Source organism: Saccostrea echinata, unplaced genomic scaffold (genome assembly GCF_033153115.1).
Source record: "Saccostrea echinata isolate AGI-Se365-2 ecotype Australia unplaced genomic scaffold, CSIRO_AGI_Sech_v1 ptg000042l, whole genome shotgun sequence".
NCBI classification, from domain to species: Eukaryota; Metazoa; Mollusca; class Bivalvia; order Ostreida; family Ostreidae; genus Saccostrea; species Saccostrea echinata.
In genome coordinates, this window is record NW_026889791.1 from 1,242,971 (window position 1) to 1,259,303 (window position 16,333).

The window sequence follows — 16,333 nt, forward strand, 5'->3', positions numbered from 1 at the left end:
GCCTGGACTTTAATTTATGAATAGGATGAACTGTATAAAGTGTTCAAAGTTGTACGTTACATTTATGAAACTACTGTCTTATCTAATGAATATCAAAGTAAATTTAAATAAAGGAGAGAAAGAGAGAGAAAAGAGAAAGCACAAACATATTTCATTAAGCACATCCACCCTGACATGGAGTTGAATTTTCGACTTGCGGAGCGTGCCTTCTAGATGTGCAGAAACAGCATGCTAGACTTAAAGCTTAATATGCATTACAACATACATTTTATTTGAGCTAGATTTTAAATTCAATTAGTAATCTATGTATGAATTTGCAGTCAACGTGTAATGAGAGTGTAATCAGGTATTATGATGCATATTTGTGATGTCACATGACTTTGTTGATCACGTGACGGACACTTATGAATTCCTAAATGTTGCATCAATATCGCATCGGCACAAGTGCAAAACAACATTATTTAGAAAAATTTGTCACATAAGTCAATTCATCGTGATCTATGGTACATATAAAGTGCTAGGGGCAGGTTTGAATTTTACTTCTTGAGAAAATATTCCACAAGTAATTCAATTTGCCCACATACAAGGGGACTTTTTCCACTCTTTATTGCAATTTATACAAAATAGGATAAATTACATACAATCCCCCAGCAAAATTCAGTTAGAGATCTCACTTCTCTAGTAGATTCGCACAGTATATCTTCAATTTATCCTTATCAAACACTTGTGCCAGTCAAATATATACAGGATTTATAAATTTTAAGTCTGTTTACGGACGTGTAAGGGGGAGCGTTTCACAGTCAATTTTTTATTATGTTCGAATATATGTATATTGGAAAAGTTAAAGGACTAACGCTATTAAATTGCACGTTCAACATCGTAAAAGCACAACAATCCAGACATTCGAATCAAACAACAACGCTAAAAAATCTCTACATGTCATGTGAAAGGAATGTCAGCTAAAGTACCGTAGATTTCTTATTTTCGCGAGTACTTATTATCGCAAAATAGCTCTTTCATGTCAAATCGCGAAAACAATAATTCGCGAGTGGAAGGTTGATCACGGGATTTTACATTGATTTCAGCACCATAAAAATAAAGGCTAGAAATTTTATTTCGCGAGTGGTGCTTCTCGCGTAATTACGCGATAATTAATTCCTCGCGTATATTTAAGAATCTACAGTATGCAGTGACTTGACGTCATATACTATTATGACGTCATATCTAGGTGGTTCAGAGAAGTTACTACTGTTGGAACAGTTTGATATTTTGCGGACAGCGTTATCCTAGCCGCGTGTTTATTTTGTAAACATATTGATCCATTGAATCTACAATATAAACGAGTAAGCCAAGAAATTACATCTCGATGAACAAGTAAAATTTTGCATACCCATGAACATTGACCCCCAACCAATTCAAATGATTCTACGGCAGTCATTTATCTCAGTGGGTATTATGTCTCCTTTCCAGAGTATCAAAAAATCTTGATACAATGTACGTTTTTTTTCAAATCAAATTTATTAAAAGAACATGAATAAAAATGCACAAAATCTAAACATAACTACTCAGTGAAAGCTCATAAATAAACATTACATTGCGTGCAGGAAAAACAATGGGAGGTGCAATTACCTAAAATTAATTGATTAATTAAGCAAAATTAATTAAATAAAACCATCACTACAAAAGTGCAAATTTCATATCACGTCAACAATTTGCTTGTTTTTTATTACCTTTTGAATTATGCATGTTTTGTCATATGAAGTATCAATTCTATTATTTTGGCACATTATCATTATCAGTGTTTGGCACTTTCTAATTGCAGTAAAATTTAAATACAACCTGTCGAAAAGAATATCAAATATTGGTAATATTATGATAGTTCTTTAAACATTTTGGCCAGGTTGTGAGGAACGAAATGACCCATGGACTGAAGATGTGTGTCCGTCTGTCCGTCTTTGGCGTAATCTGGTTATTAAATGTTGTGTTCTACACTGGTGTGAGCTCTTCTTGCGACTGAACACAAAGAGCTAGAATGCCGATTACGTCATGGACCTTACTCTTGACCTTACAACTAATGAATGAGAATCAAATATATCTGTCTAATGAGTTATTGTCATCTTCTAACATCACTCGTAAATAAAGACAATATCTAAAAGAATCATACTTTGATTCTGGTCTAAACATGTGACCTTAACGTTTAGAAAATTTGAATTTCTTATCCAAATTCTGCCGTAGAAAGTTGAAATGTTTTATGTATCGCGATTGGAATTGTCCTTGAGATTGAAAAATGAAATATGTTTATTTTTGTACAAGGTAATACATTGTCAGGATATTTTCTGATTAAAATTCTGAGTAAAACTGGAGAAAAAATATCATTTAAATTTGCAATTGAAGTTGCAATGACCATGATTTTTGACCTTGTGTTTTGGAAATTAAGTATGTTATTCCATGTTTTAAATGATAATTTTTCCAGATCACCATATTTATTTTTGTACAAGGTAATACATTGTCCGGATATTTACTGATTAAAATTCTGAGTAAAACTGGAGGAAAAATATCATTTAAATTTGCAATTGAAGTTGCAATGACCATGATTTTTGATCTTGTGTTTTGGAAATTAAGTATGCTATTCCATGTTGTAAATGATAATTTTTCCAGATCACCATTTTCTAATTTCTCACAAACTTTAATCGGGAATAACACCATCAAAATTGACCCTGTCTTTCGATCCTGCAGTTGGTTATCAAATATGTTCACCGTATGGTGTAAGTGAGAAACATATTTAATCATTTCATTCCGTCATAACTCATGCAGAGCATAATGAAATTATTTTATTTAAATGAGAATGATGCTCTATTCACTTTAGTGAATATAGAAGATGAAAATGATTATGAAATAAAAACAAATATATAATAAACTATGCGGGCCAATCATTTAGACAAATCATTGTCCAATATGAAAACTTTATGAAAGAATCACAATGAATAAATAATTTTAAAATTGTTTGGGTAAGTTCTTCTTAATTGTATGTCACACAATTGACAAGTATATTAGCTTTGACATCTGGCCTTATTGTTGATCGATGTTACATATTTATATCTGTCTGGATAGGTTGAACTGATCATCATCCTGAGATGCAATTGTGCTCAGCGTATAAGGGTGAACTATTTTTGATTCCTCATTTTTTAAATTAACAGGTAATGGATGACTTAAGCATCAACCAAAGTACCATTCATTTATCGCAATTGTTCCTAATGTTGTTTTTTTTTTTTTTTTTTTTTGTATTATTTGAAGGTGTTTATGAGAAATAAATGTATTTAAGCTTCAGAATATCCTTGTACTAAGTAAACAAAATCTAAGACACGCATTAACTTCATTGTCACTGGAATCTTATGTGTCTGTTGTTTGTTTCAAATCAGATTTCTAATGGATTTCTGGATTTCAAAATGGCTGACTGGTACACGTTAATGGAAATCACATTTTCTGGAAAAAAAATTGTTTCACATTATTTCCTTATATTTAATAAAAGCTTGAAAAGATAAAAAGATTCGGAAAGAACAATACCTACATGTATAAATGCCCTCTTTAAAATATATTTTTATCAATTCTCTGAAGATAAACAATGTGTATTATAATACATCATCTGTTTTTGTTCTATATAGGTACGATTTGGAAAACATTTTTTTTTTTTGGTATCTGAGTTATAGATAACGAAGTCTATTGATGTCTAAGAAATACACGGGATAATAAAAATCGACCGTACGAATTTTTTTCTTTGAATTTTTTCAAATCTAAACACTTGTAAATTTAACTGAAAAAAGTATCAAATATTTTTCATATAGACATCACCCTATAAACATTAATTTGTTTTAAAGATTAAAAAAATAAAATACAATAATTAAATATTGAAATGTTTACCTGTAAACCTTCCAGTGGAATCCCATGAAAGCCCATTCCTTGAAGCATAAATTCAAAGAAAGCAGGTGGTAACTGCATATCCGTCTTCCAGAAATTCATACTGGATACTTTGGCACCTCTTTCTTTTGCTTTAAATCTCCGTCTGGTTCGTCTATTATTTCGATCGGAAGGAAAAGCTCTTGTTGTTGAATCAAGAAAACCAACGTTAAACCTGTCTCTTTGCATTGACTTTTTAATTTGCTCTGGGACTGTTGATGGAACTTTATCATTAAAATGAATAGATCCCAGCTTTCTTTTGTTTGGGTTATTAAGTATTTCAACAGACAAGTCACTAGCAGGGACGGAAGGTGCGATGTTTTCCAGTGGCACTGCATTAATACTTGACCTCGGTTGTTGATTTATCAATAATGGATTTTGTATTTCTTGAACACCGACTAAATCTTTGTTTGGGGGATAAAGTTGAGAATTTTTGTCATTAATTAGAGGATTTTCAAGGATTTGTGTATTTCCTGAATTTCCAGATTTTCCTAATAAATGTCCAACTTTTTCAGAAACTTGGGTACCCTTGTCTTTCGGATAATCTAGAGCAACGTTACTTGGTGGAGAATCGATGTTACTAAGTGAAATAGGGGAATTGAGCAAAGGATTTTCTAAAACCTGATCTGCAGTGGGACCTGAAGGAATTTCCGGAAAGTTTGACTTTGGAATAAATTGCTGCATTCCTAATTCATGTTCTTCCATAAGATTTGCTGGAATTGGTGGAGGGACTCCTTGTTGAATAATATTTCCGTTTGATAATGCTTTAGCTATTGCTCCTGGTGTTGGCTCTATTTCCATATTTAAGCTTCCCTTTGGTGCTGCTTCAAATTTATTAATGGCATTCACGGTTCGCTCATTGTTTCTTCTTGCCATTGGGTCGAGTTCATTTGGAGATATCTCGTTTATTGGTCGCGGAAGAGGTCGCTTTTTGGACAAAAATGGCTTCTTCTTTTTCTGTCCACTTTGCAAGTTCCACCAGCCCTGGCATCTAGATTCATCAACTATGATAGTTTTTCCTGTTGATGTGCGTTTTTGATATTCCCTGTGACATCCACCGCAATTGTTAATACTAAATAAAGAAGGTTAGGCATATAATAAATGCATTTTATTGAGAAAAATCAAAGCAAACGTGCACCAAGTTGTATACATTGCAATCATTACTGATTTTAATGATGAGAGGCAAAAGCTAGGAATTAAGAATGTTAAATGTAATTTTCAGATAATTTGTATTAATAAACCCTAATATATTCTCTCTCTCTCTCTCTCTCTCTCTCTCTCTCTCTCTCTCTCTCTCTCTCTCTCTCTCTTATTTACCTACAAAATGATAATTAAAGACCTAATTTGTTACTTACACACATGTGATACTTCTATCAACAGGACAGTGTTTAAATCTACATGTACTCTTTGGACATTGTTGTCTTCTCTCTCCATTTGGACAGGCTAGAAAGATAAGATGATTAAAAATAAAACTTTACACCTAATTTGAAATTTTAGGGACATATATGAAATATAGAGATAATGAACAGTCGATTGAAGCAAAACAAATCGGGAGCAGAGCAAACATGGACCTTTAAAACATCAGAGGTGGGATCAGGTGCCATGGAGGAGTAAGCATCTCCTGTCGACCGGCAAACGGAAAACCCGTAGACAATTAAATGTGTAAAAATGGCCTTACAATTAGTATGAAAAACGTCAGTCAGCATTCGACTTGATGATAGATTGTATTTGCTGACAAGGTCATTGTATCGACCATAGAACTTGCGAAATGTTGACTTTCAACTTTCAATTTATGTTGACGCATTTTCATGAAGTTTTATATGACTTACAAATCAGGAAAATTTTATGTTTGAAATGTGTCAACTAAAGGAGATATACAAAAATTAATCTGTACTTACGGACATCGACGCCATATTGTTCGTAACAATCAACTTCCTCCCCATTGACATACCACATAGCTCTGCATCCTCCACATCGACTGGGTCTAAAATTAGAATTTAAGAGGAAATATATCCTAAAGATCTTATAAGTTACTGATTATATTTTTGAGGGGGCCTTGAAAGATAGTTAACAACGTGGTATTTGAAAAAATACGAAATCTTTTTCTCTCGTTTTGAGGGTTTGTTTTTTTTTTGGGGGGGGGGGGGGTGAGGGGGTTCTTTGTTTTGTTTTGTTTTGTTTTTTTTTTTTGTTTTGTTTTGTTTTTTTTTTTTGTTTTGTTTTTTTTTTTTTTTTTGTTTTTTTTTTGTTTTTTTTTTTGTTTTTTTTTTTTTTTTTTTTGGATGATGATGATGAATTTCTAACATATTTAAAGCAAAAATGAAAATTAAAAATGAATCGAGAAATATTAATCATTGAATTTAACTAAGTTCTATCATATTTATATTACAATCGGGCAAATGTTAAATTTTCAATTTCTTAGTTCAACACAGTTAGACAATGATTAAAGATCTATCTTTATTTGTAACGTTAATTCACCGTTCGAGAATTTAGACGTGGATATTCCCAATATTAATTTATTCCTTATTGTCTTTCAAAAGACTAGTTCAAACACGTCAGGGTTTATAAAGTTAAAGTATTACGTATGTTCTTTCATCTAAAATTCAATTGATCAATATCCCTTCTTTCAACAGAATGGGGTTGTTCGGTTGACTTAAATACAACCTAACTATGAAGTTATTGAGTTAGGTTTCAAATTGTTCAAATTGACTTGAATTAAATATAGAAATGAGTCTTAATTTGTTTGATATTAACGACAAACTATGCAGATAGCTCTGTAATTTACAAACAAACAAATAAAATGTCGCTAAATTCATGTAACGTACTATGAAATCACTAATCTTTATGGTGGTTTCTATTTTGTTGTTTTCATAGTGTGAAATGAGGCACGATTTCATGTTCTCCCCTAAATGTTAATTTCAATAGTACTCACTATACACTTCTTCATACAAGAAATCAAACTCCTGTGGGCTATATCTTTTTCCTAACACCAGGAAAATTTGAACCCACGAAAATGAGTGATTTTACATTTTTTGGAAAGCAATGTACATGTATAAATAAAAATAGACGATGGGCCGCAGAGCTACTTTGAAATCAAAATTCTGTGCATTTTTATTTTGCAGGTTTTTGGTTTGCACCAGGAAATCTTTTCTTTTTCTTTGCTTTACGATTTTTATATGAATGTATGATGCGTCTACAATTAATATATCCAAATCTGGTCTGTCTGATCACATTTTCGGAAAAAGTACTTATGTTCTTACCTACATACTGGATTCTTGTCTTCGTACTTCCTGCAGGTAGAATATTTACAGGGGTCATCTTTACAGACCATCTCAAGGGTATTCTTTGGGCATTCTGAAAAACAATATACAAAGAGTGTTTAGAGAGACAATGCATTGTGACGTCAAAGTTATTTTTACAGTAATTGATTGGTGTACATTTTTTTTTAATCTAATCAAAATTCGACTGACAAGTAACAAAAGAAAAACATATGTCTGCTTCATCTTTTAAAGTGCTGGGGAAGTATAGAGCTTAATAAGTTAAATTATTAATATGCAAAATCCTAGTGATACTCATTGAAAAAGAATGAAGATAAAATAATGGAGTTGAAACATGTAAGACATTTTAATCGGTTTACCTCTCGAGTTACAATCCTGTATAAGATAAATGCCGGTGGTAAACTCAGGGGAGCATCCTCCGCAGTTATTTATCCTGCAAGAAAATTGAAAATCAATTGGCATGTCTCAAAGTTTCTTTGATTTTCCCCCAATTAAAGTTTTGAAATAGATAATTAAAAATCAAATAGGTTGCAAATCATCTTCAACATTTTTCAGCAACGATTCCGACCTTAGAGGAAAGGTCAACTACTCCATGTAAGGAAGATAACTCTATGGCAAGAATATCAATATTTCTTTATAGATTGACTACTTTTAAAATGATTTGTATGAAAGTTTGTCATAATGTTGATCACTAAACATATACATTCTGTCATACCGGCACTTCGCTTGTGGATATGCAGCGCAATATGCGTTAGTGCACACGTCTGCTGGACAATCCCATGGCAGTTCTCCATTTGGACAAGTTGTTGGAATGATTGGGTCTCTTGGCTTTACTTCGCTTCTGATTGGCCCCTGTGGTACTACGGCGGAACTAGCAAAAGCTGGAGCTGCGGCTACATCAGCAAAACCCTCCAACGTTTGACCAGGAATTACAGGACTGTCAGGCTGAATTGCAGAAACTGCAATAAAGGAATCATTCTATTTGTAACATCAACCTACGAAGTCCATGCAAAAATTCCCTTTAAAATCTGAGTACAATAAAAGGATAAATCTTATATTCTGATGAAAATGATCTCTTTTTTTCCTTCAAAAAACAATTGTCAAAACGACTGAATCCATGTAAAAAAAAAAAGGTATAAGATGTACAATTCCTTCTCCCTTTGTACCTTACCTTCAATTGGACATCTTCGCCACTGGCCATCTACGTCATATTCTGCAAAACAGCCACCACAGAAGTTGTTCCTGATAAAAACAAAACATAACGAGCCTTTCAGTTCAAAGATCAACGTTGAAGAGCCTTCGGGAGCAAGGGAACATAGCATAATCAAATATCGTATGTTTACGTCAAGTCTGTAAATAATATTATAACAACACATTATGTCTTCGGCACCCTTTTTTCAGCACTTCATTTTTTTTTTAAATTTTCTTTTAAGGAGGGATTCTTGTCTGGTTTCTGACTAGATGAAATATTCAAAGTATATTTGCTTATATGTTTTATATATTAGATGTAAGAGTTTTAAAAGATCATATTTTCCATTCCTCATCACAATTGTACAACTTTAAATAGAAATGGTAAACTGAGTTTGAAATCTACTAGGGACCATATTTTTGGCGGAATGGCGGCGTATGAAAATATCTTCTTTTCTGCCTTTCAAAATAATTATAGAAAAATGAATTTAGTTATAATTTTTACACAATCAAAGACTTGGAGAAAATTTTTAAATGTAAGTTAAATTAATAATAAGGGATTAAAGTTTTAAAATATATCAAATATATATGATTTTCCAAACAAACTACAATTATGTTAGCTTTTAAAAGCTTCCAATTTAAGTTCAGATTTGATCCAAAAATCCATAAAAAGTGTTTTTTCTCTCTTAGTAAACGGTCAAAACTTTATGTGACAACTTTACCATATGTGAAAATAAGAAAAATTTAACTATAGGAGGCATATAAAAATAACTAAAATATCTTAAAATTTTAAGAAAAATAGAGAAAATTCGGATTAGCCAATATCCATTTTAGTTAAATTATTTATTTCAATTTGATAATATCATCTTATAGACCCTATATGGTAATATCTCTTTATGCAAAAAAAAAAAAAAAAAAAAAAAAAAAAAAAAAATTTTAATTTATTGAAATAGATGTAGGCATCGCATGATTGGCAACAGTAATTTTTTTATTCTTAATGTCCAGGGAAAAAGTACTGACCTTGACCTGACCTTGCCTCTAATATAAAACGGTCAAATTTAATCTAACTGATACCATCACTTAGTGATATTTTCTTCTTGATTCTGTGAAAATTTCATTGATTTTTGAAGAGACAAGATTTGTCGAAATGCACATCTGGTGTATCAAAATTTGTACCGTCCAAAATTTACATTAAATGTTTACCTGCAGGGGGCTGTGAGATATGGTCGACAGAGAGTTGCTACGCAAGCGTCTAAGTTGCAGACTTCCATCTGGACACCAGGTGCACACTCTGTAATTGAACATAATTGCATTCAGATTGATTTAGGGTTGTTATAATGACCTTATTTGTAAATGCAATCTATCGTTTGGTCGTATTTTGTCTAACAAGCTTCATACCGTTTATTAGGTCATTTTTTATACTTAATTTGACAACGGAGTACTTTGTCAACCTGATCAATACACAGGGCTCATCACGGGTGTGACCGATCGACAGGGGATGCTTACTCCTCCTAAGCACATGATCTCGCCTCTGGAATTTCCCAAGATCTGTTTTTGCTCTATTCATGACTCGATTTGTTTACTGAATTTTTGAGATTGATCACTGTTCGTTTTCTTCACCTTTTACATTGACGTAAGATATATGATTACAAATAAAATAGGCATCATTATCTATCATTTCGTCTCTAAGAAGTTCTTTCTCCCTTTAAAGAGGGAAACAAAATACTTCGATATTGCTTACAAATTATCATCAACCAATCATCTTTCTTGAAAAGCTTGAAATGAGTTATACAGCTGCTTACGACCACTAGCGACATCAAATCCAGAGATCTTAATACGTTCGTTGACAATTTCTCGGGAGTGATATATGTATCACAATTTAACCAAAACATATTTACAACCAAGGAAAGAAAAAACAATCAATGATATAAATAGAGTTATGTGTGGGTCAAAATGGCTGTCATTTATTAATATGATCTTTTTGAGTTCATATGTAAGAAACCTTTTACTAAATATTAAACAAAAGAAGTATACTTTCATGGATGCAGCTCTGAATGTATTTTTCATTAAACTATAAGTGGTTTGTATATCATCTGTGGGGGTTACATCATGAGTGAATTTCATATCAGAAGAGTAAATCTTATATTATTATTAATTTCAAAGCATTAGTGGATATTATATCATTGAGCTACTGTATAACTTACCATATCCTGTTTGTTCCAAGGCTTTACAGCTGACCTCTGTTCCGTTTAGTTTGTACTGTGGGACACATCCCCCACATCTCTGTTTCTGAAATCTGCATTTCAAGAATTCATTCTTGGGTGTGTTTTTTTCTTCATAATTAACTTCTCATTTGTATTCATTTCATTCGAATGAGGAAAGTAATTTTAAAAATGTTTCATTCCTTTTGATTATGCCCAAAAATTGCTGTGGTACACATTTTTTTTTTTCTAAAGCATATAGAATAGAGAACATACATGTGCAATGATCGTTATATTTACACATGTTAATACAGTAAAAAATCGCTTTCATCAAGCTATCTTACTCATTTAATTTTACAAGACATATAAGTTAGAATCAACAAACTCCCGTTTGCTTGGAGGGTGAAAACGAATATTAAATGGCCACAACCATTTACCCTCCTTCATTGTAAAACTTACGTGCATGTAAGGTCTTTTTCGAATTCCGTTCCTGCATACCGGGCACATCCTGATGGGTTACACATATCCTTGTTTGCTTTGGCGATGAGACAGCTTAACCACGCATAGGCACCTCCAGAGTTCTTGCACTCTGTCAATAACGTCACAATAATTGAGCACAAAATTAACGACGTAATCAAAAGCATTCAATGTGAATAATTGAACTTTTTTTTTAAATTGAACTGTTAGTATACTTTTTTGGTTTTGTTTTATTTGATAGACAAAGACATTAATATTTAACGACTTTTTAAAGCGTTCTCGTCTAAAAAGGAGAAAATGATAGAAATTTGGTCGATAGATCTGTTCATTGAATATGATAAAAAGGTACCTGTGGTCCTTTGTTGACCTGAGACATTATCTGAAATATAGAGGAATATGTTTTTATTCACATGCTTCACAACTGAAATAAATAAAGCAATAAGTTTACAAGGGACGGACGGTTAGTTCATTGGCGTGTTTTAAGTTCAAAAGGTTTCCAAGATTGATAAGGAAATTTATTTCTTATCCTTATAAGTTTAATTTCTTTCAAGATGATTCACATTAAATTGATGACAGTGGATGTGAAGATGAACGGATTAATATTTTTGTTTTATTTATTCATTTATAACAATATCTTAAATGATGCAAGTTAAATACATCGACTAAGCATTTAACTGTAAATCTTTAATTATGCATTCATCCTGATGATCTTTATGCATGGAATCTTTTAGACAAGTCTTCAAAGTTTTATGACGTGTTTGAAATATGATTTTGAACAATTATTTTTTCATTAAAAAAATGACCTTTTGTTCGTTTGAGGAAGTATTCTATATGTTGTACTCCTATCGACGTTCAGATTCGTTGTTATTTCTTTCTAAGGGGGGATATGAAAATATTAATATGTATTTTTTGTTAATGCAAATGCGGAATGATGCATATATTTGAATACTTTTCATTTACAATCAAATAACGAGAGGGCTAAAAAAAATTTTTTTCTTTATTGTGACGTCATTTGCCTTCAGTCTGATAATCCTTCGACTAATCAATAAAACTAACATTAATAAATCATATCTTTCTTGAAATCTGGGACAGGTTTTTAGAAAAAAACTAGAACATATTTTGACAATCCTTGACATAAATGAAGATTTCATGTATTTACACTGATAAGTTAAGGACGGCGTCTTTATTACCGCAAAACTGAGGGGGAAATCCGTCAAGCTAAAACAAAGAGATTGTTATTGACCAATCCGCAAATGGGCACGGCTAACTGACTGACGATATGATTTGACAACGCAAAAACCACAGTCAGGATAGAATATGAAAATTCATTAATAATGTTTTAATTATATTCGATATAAACCATTTATTGTCTGGAGAAATAAGCTATAGCATAAAAGGCCGTAGGGAAAACTTGGTAAAAGGACTACATGTTGGAATTTTAAATTTTTTAATCTTAATTATTACAAAAACATTAATATTCAATTAATACGAGATAGGTGCCTATATCGTAGTACATCGTGTTGATAAGAACTAATTCATAAAAAGTATATGAAACATTTAAACATTAAGATATGTAAATTTACTTTAAAATCATTTTTCACATTTGAATAATTGAAAACAGATTTTTTAAAAAAAAAAACAGTTTTCATAATAGTGACATAATAAACTTTAATTCTTTAAAACGTATCTTACTTTTGGTTAACTATTATCAAAAAAAGTAATTAGATTCAAAAATTTTAACAACGCCCCCAGAAAATTTCGAAAGCAGGACATCAACTGATCTTTTTGATAAGCGATGGTAGAATTCTCTTACATGTAATGAATCTTCTCAAGAAAAAGACACTTCATGCCAAATTACAAAGGAAATCGGTATAAAAATTAAAACAAATTGGGATAAGGAAAATATCTAAATATATTGAAATCTTTTTTAAACCGTCGTAATCTATGACAAATCAAAAATACTATGCAACTTTTGAAAATTTTGTGTCAAGTATTAGTTTAACTATAACAACTCCTTCATGGCACCTGATCCCACCTCTAATGTTTTAGAGGTCCGTGTTTGCTGTGCTCCTGATTTGTAATGTTAGAATTGACTTGGAGCTCACATAATGTTCGTTATCTCTATATTTCATTATAAAAAAGAACTCTAAGCTTAAACCGGGAATGGATTTTCGTACTTAGACGGTATAATAATTTGGTTTTTGGCCTACAATAAGTCCAAGTTTATACTTGAACAAATTTCTTATGTACAGGGATTATAAAACTTCCACGTATGTTTTCATTTAATCTATGTTGAATATAGATTCCAAAGCGAATTTAATAATAATTTTTGCACGTGTGAAAATAGACAATTAAGACACATGCGTACATAACAACTTCGGAGTCGTAAAGTTGTCGCTTCAGGGCATTCAACAAATGCATGTGCATGTATATATATATATTCACTTACCTGACAAGCATGTTAACAAAACAACCGTAAATAAAAAACACAACCGTATCTCTTCTTTGAAATCCATTATAAAAAATTTGTTTTTTCCCGGTAGTAATTATATTTCACAGATTAATTTTCCACACATAAGATGGTCAAAAGTTATATTCCACGATATTTAGATCCTTCTAACAACAGCACGTGATTTCCTTTGTGTTTTAAAACAATTTTTGTTTCTATTTCACACATGAATTAATATAATGTTTATTCTGACGTCACGCAATTACATTTATTATCACGCGCGGAATGTAAATACGAAAATGACACCTGTAATATTTTTCCTGATGTTAAGTGTCTCTGACGTCACAATCGCGCGCCACTCCAGGGCCGATAGGAGATAGTCCCTACTCGATGTTCCCCGTCATAGTTTGGCTAAAAATAGGTATCAGGAAGTTCGCATTTTTTATGCAAAACACCATTTGTTCTTTAATTAAATACATAGAGGGTTAAACTGCATGCATAGTAATTAAAATACATTAAAAGATGGAATTATGCAAAATGAATTTCTAATTATGTTTATTAATTAAGAAAAGTTAATTTTTCTACAAATTTGACAATTGCTCTATCTCTAAGATTTTTATTTTCAATGTCCATCTCTGTATGTTAGTACCAAAAGTAGATGGTTAATTTAGATCTCATTACTCGAAATTTTAACAGAAGAATTAAAAATAGCAATTTTTAATCAATAAATAAATTAAGTCAATCCCAAAATGAAACGTTGAAAATCGAGCGAAAGAAGCTGATATATGTATATAATAATAATTTCTTAATAAATTAATCTAGTGTCCTTCATTAATGACCTTGACATGTCCTTTACACAATATAACTGACAAGATTAAACAAGGCTTATTAAGTTTAATATAATATTTTCATCATATTAGCGTTTGAAATACGACTTTGGGTCAAGGTCGTCACAATAAGGTCATGTGAAAACCAATACTAGTCTTGAAAACCACTCAAATTAACGGTAAGCGTAATGAGTTGGACAAAGTGTCTATATACAGTGGCTGCAACGTTATTGTTGACAACTTACACACGAACGATCACGTTACACGAACGATTCTGCACGATTAACGCACGATAAAATCTGTTACACGAACGATCCTTCACGCACACGATTCTACACGTTACACGATCTTACACGATTGCTAACGCAAACGCACGATTCTTCACGCCGTGAAGTTCAAATTCTTTAGGAATGGGTATTTTCAAAACGAAATAAGGCTTACTACTTATTTTATATTTCAAATAATTAATATTGATATTATTTCATCGACTTTGAAAAATGAAAAAAAAATGGAAATGGATATTTCTGGAACTAAATACACGTAAGACAAATTAATTATTTTATATTACAAATATTTATTTACGTAATTCTCCGACTTAAGAAAACTGATTTTTTTTTTCGTTCTATCAGAAGATGTACATGTAGGTGGACCGTGAGTTTTGATTCAATTGGTTTTATAATATGCAGAAAGGGATAAGTTTGAAAAAAAAAATGGAATGAAAATGAATTGTATTATAAGTTATATCCACGTTTCCATTTGTGAATCTCTAAAATCAACAATTATTTTACAAATCATTTATCTGCAGAAATTATAAAAATAATTAAAACTAAGCTCCAGAGATAAGCAATGATAAACGAAACCCCGACAATCATGTCGTGTACATGTAGATCTACATTCGCCGACTAAATATTTCTGTTAGCATTGAGAATTGTTTATCTATTTATTTATTTGCAAAAATATCTATTTTTGATCTATTGATTTTAAAAATATCTTGACATAATTAGCAGTAAACATAATTAACATCAGAGAAAAAATCCTAAAACATCTAAATACGGTTTATCACAAAAAATCACGCTATTTGACGAAAACACAATATTGTACGACTTACTATATTGCTTATATCCACGCGATAATTAGTTCGTTCTGCTTTCAATTATTTAAATCGCGATTCATTTATTTTATTTGGATTAAAAAAAAAAGGCAAGCGAAATACTTGTATAACAAATAACATTCCGATAAAACTTACAAAACGAAAGTTACACGTTTCTTAACGCACGATCACGCACGATTAAAACCGCAAACGATTGAGTCTGATACACGCACGATCTCGCACGTTACACGAACGATCACGCACGTTACACAAACGATTCTACACGATTGGTTTGTCAACAATAACGTTGCAGCCACTGTACATGTATATCCTTGATCATCCACATGACCTTTGAGAAATGCCCTTGAATCATAGTAATAAAAAAAACTATAGATCAATACCTAAATTATGACACATTTTAAATTCATTCTTATCAAAGGTTCAGAGGTCATACCCTAGATGAGTTTTCGCTACCATACGCAGTACAGTTAAGGTGCCAAATGAAAATATCGGCGAATTTTTTAGACAGAAAATACATTCTTTACAAGGATGGGCGATTCTTTTTAGGCCTTTACTATTATCGGACAAATGTAATGTGGCTGAAAACTACATGTTGAGGACGTTTATATTTCTTAATTAAATTTGTCACTTAATGTGGCAGTCACGTGATTTTAGGAAATATATCTGCAGTATTGAGGTCATCTATAAATTCCAATATTGCAAGGGCATAACCAAGTTCAAAATCTAAGTTTAATTTATATTTTTTTTCAACATTTTTTGTAGTTTGTGAAAAGTGCTGCGAACCTATATAGATTCTACTATATAATTGCTAAAATTAAATTTGTTAGACCGTATGTTGAATATTTTGC

At 31.6% G+C, this 16,333-nt stretch overlaps 1 protein-coding gene across 1 annotated transcript; it reads right to left on the bottom strand.

Moving 5' to 3' along the window:
- Window positions 1-3,255: 3,255 nt before the first annotated feature.
- Window positions 3,256-13,809, bottom strand: LOC133201053 (uncharacterized). The gene is made up of 13 exons (XM_061336854.1): window positions 13,548-13,809; window positions 11,448-11,477; window positions 11,081-11,210; window positions 10,625-10,716; window positions 9,624-9,711; window positions 8,404-8,474; window positions 7,948-8,191; window positions 7,592-7,665; window positions 7,215-7,308; window positions 5,853-5,938; window positions 5,310-5,397; window positions 3,919-5,026; window positions 3,256-3,483 (listed from the first exon to the last, which is right to left on the bottom strand). The coding sequence occupies exons 1-13, from the start codon at window positions 13,612-13,614 to the stop codon at window positions 3,475-3,477; spliced, it is 2,181 nt and encodes a 726-aa protein (XP_061192838.1). The 5' UTR covers window positions 13,615-13,809; the 3' UTR covers window positions 3,256-3,474.
- Window positions 13,810-16,333: the final 2,524 nt, after the last annotated feature.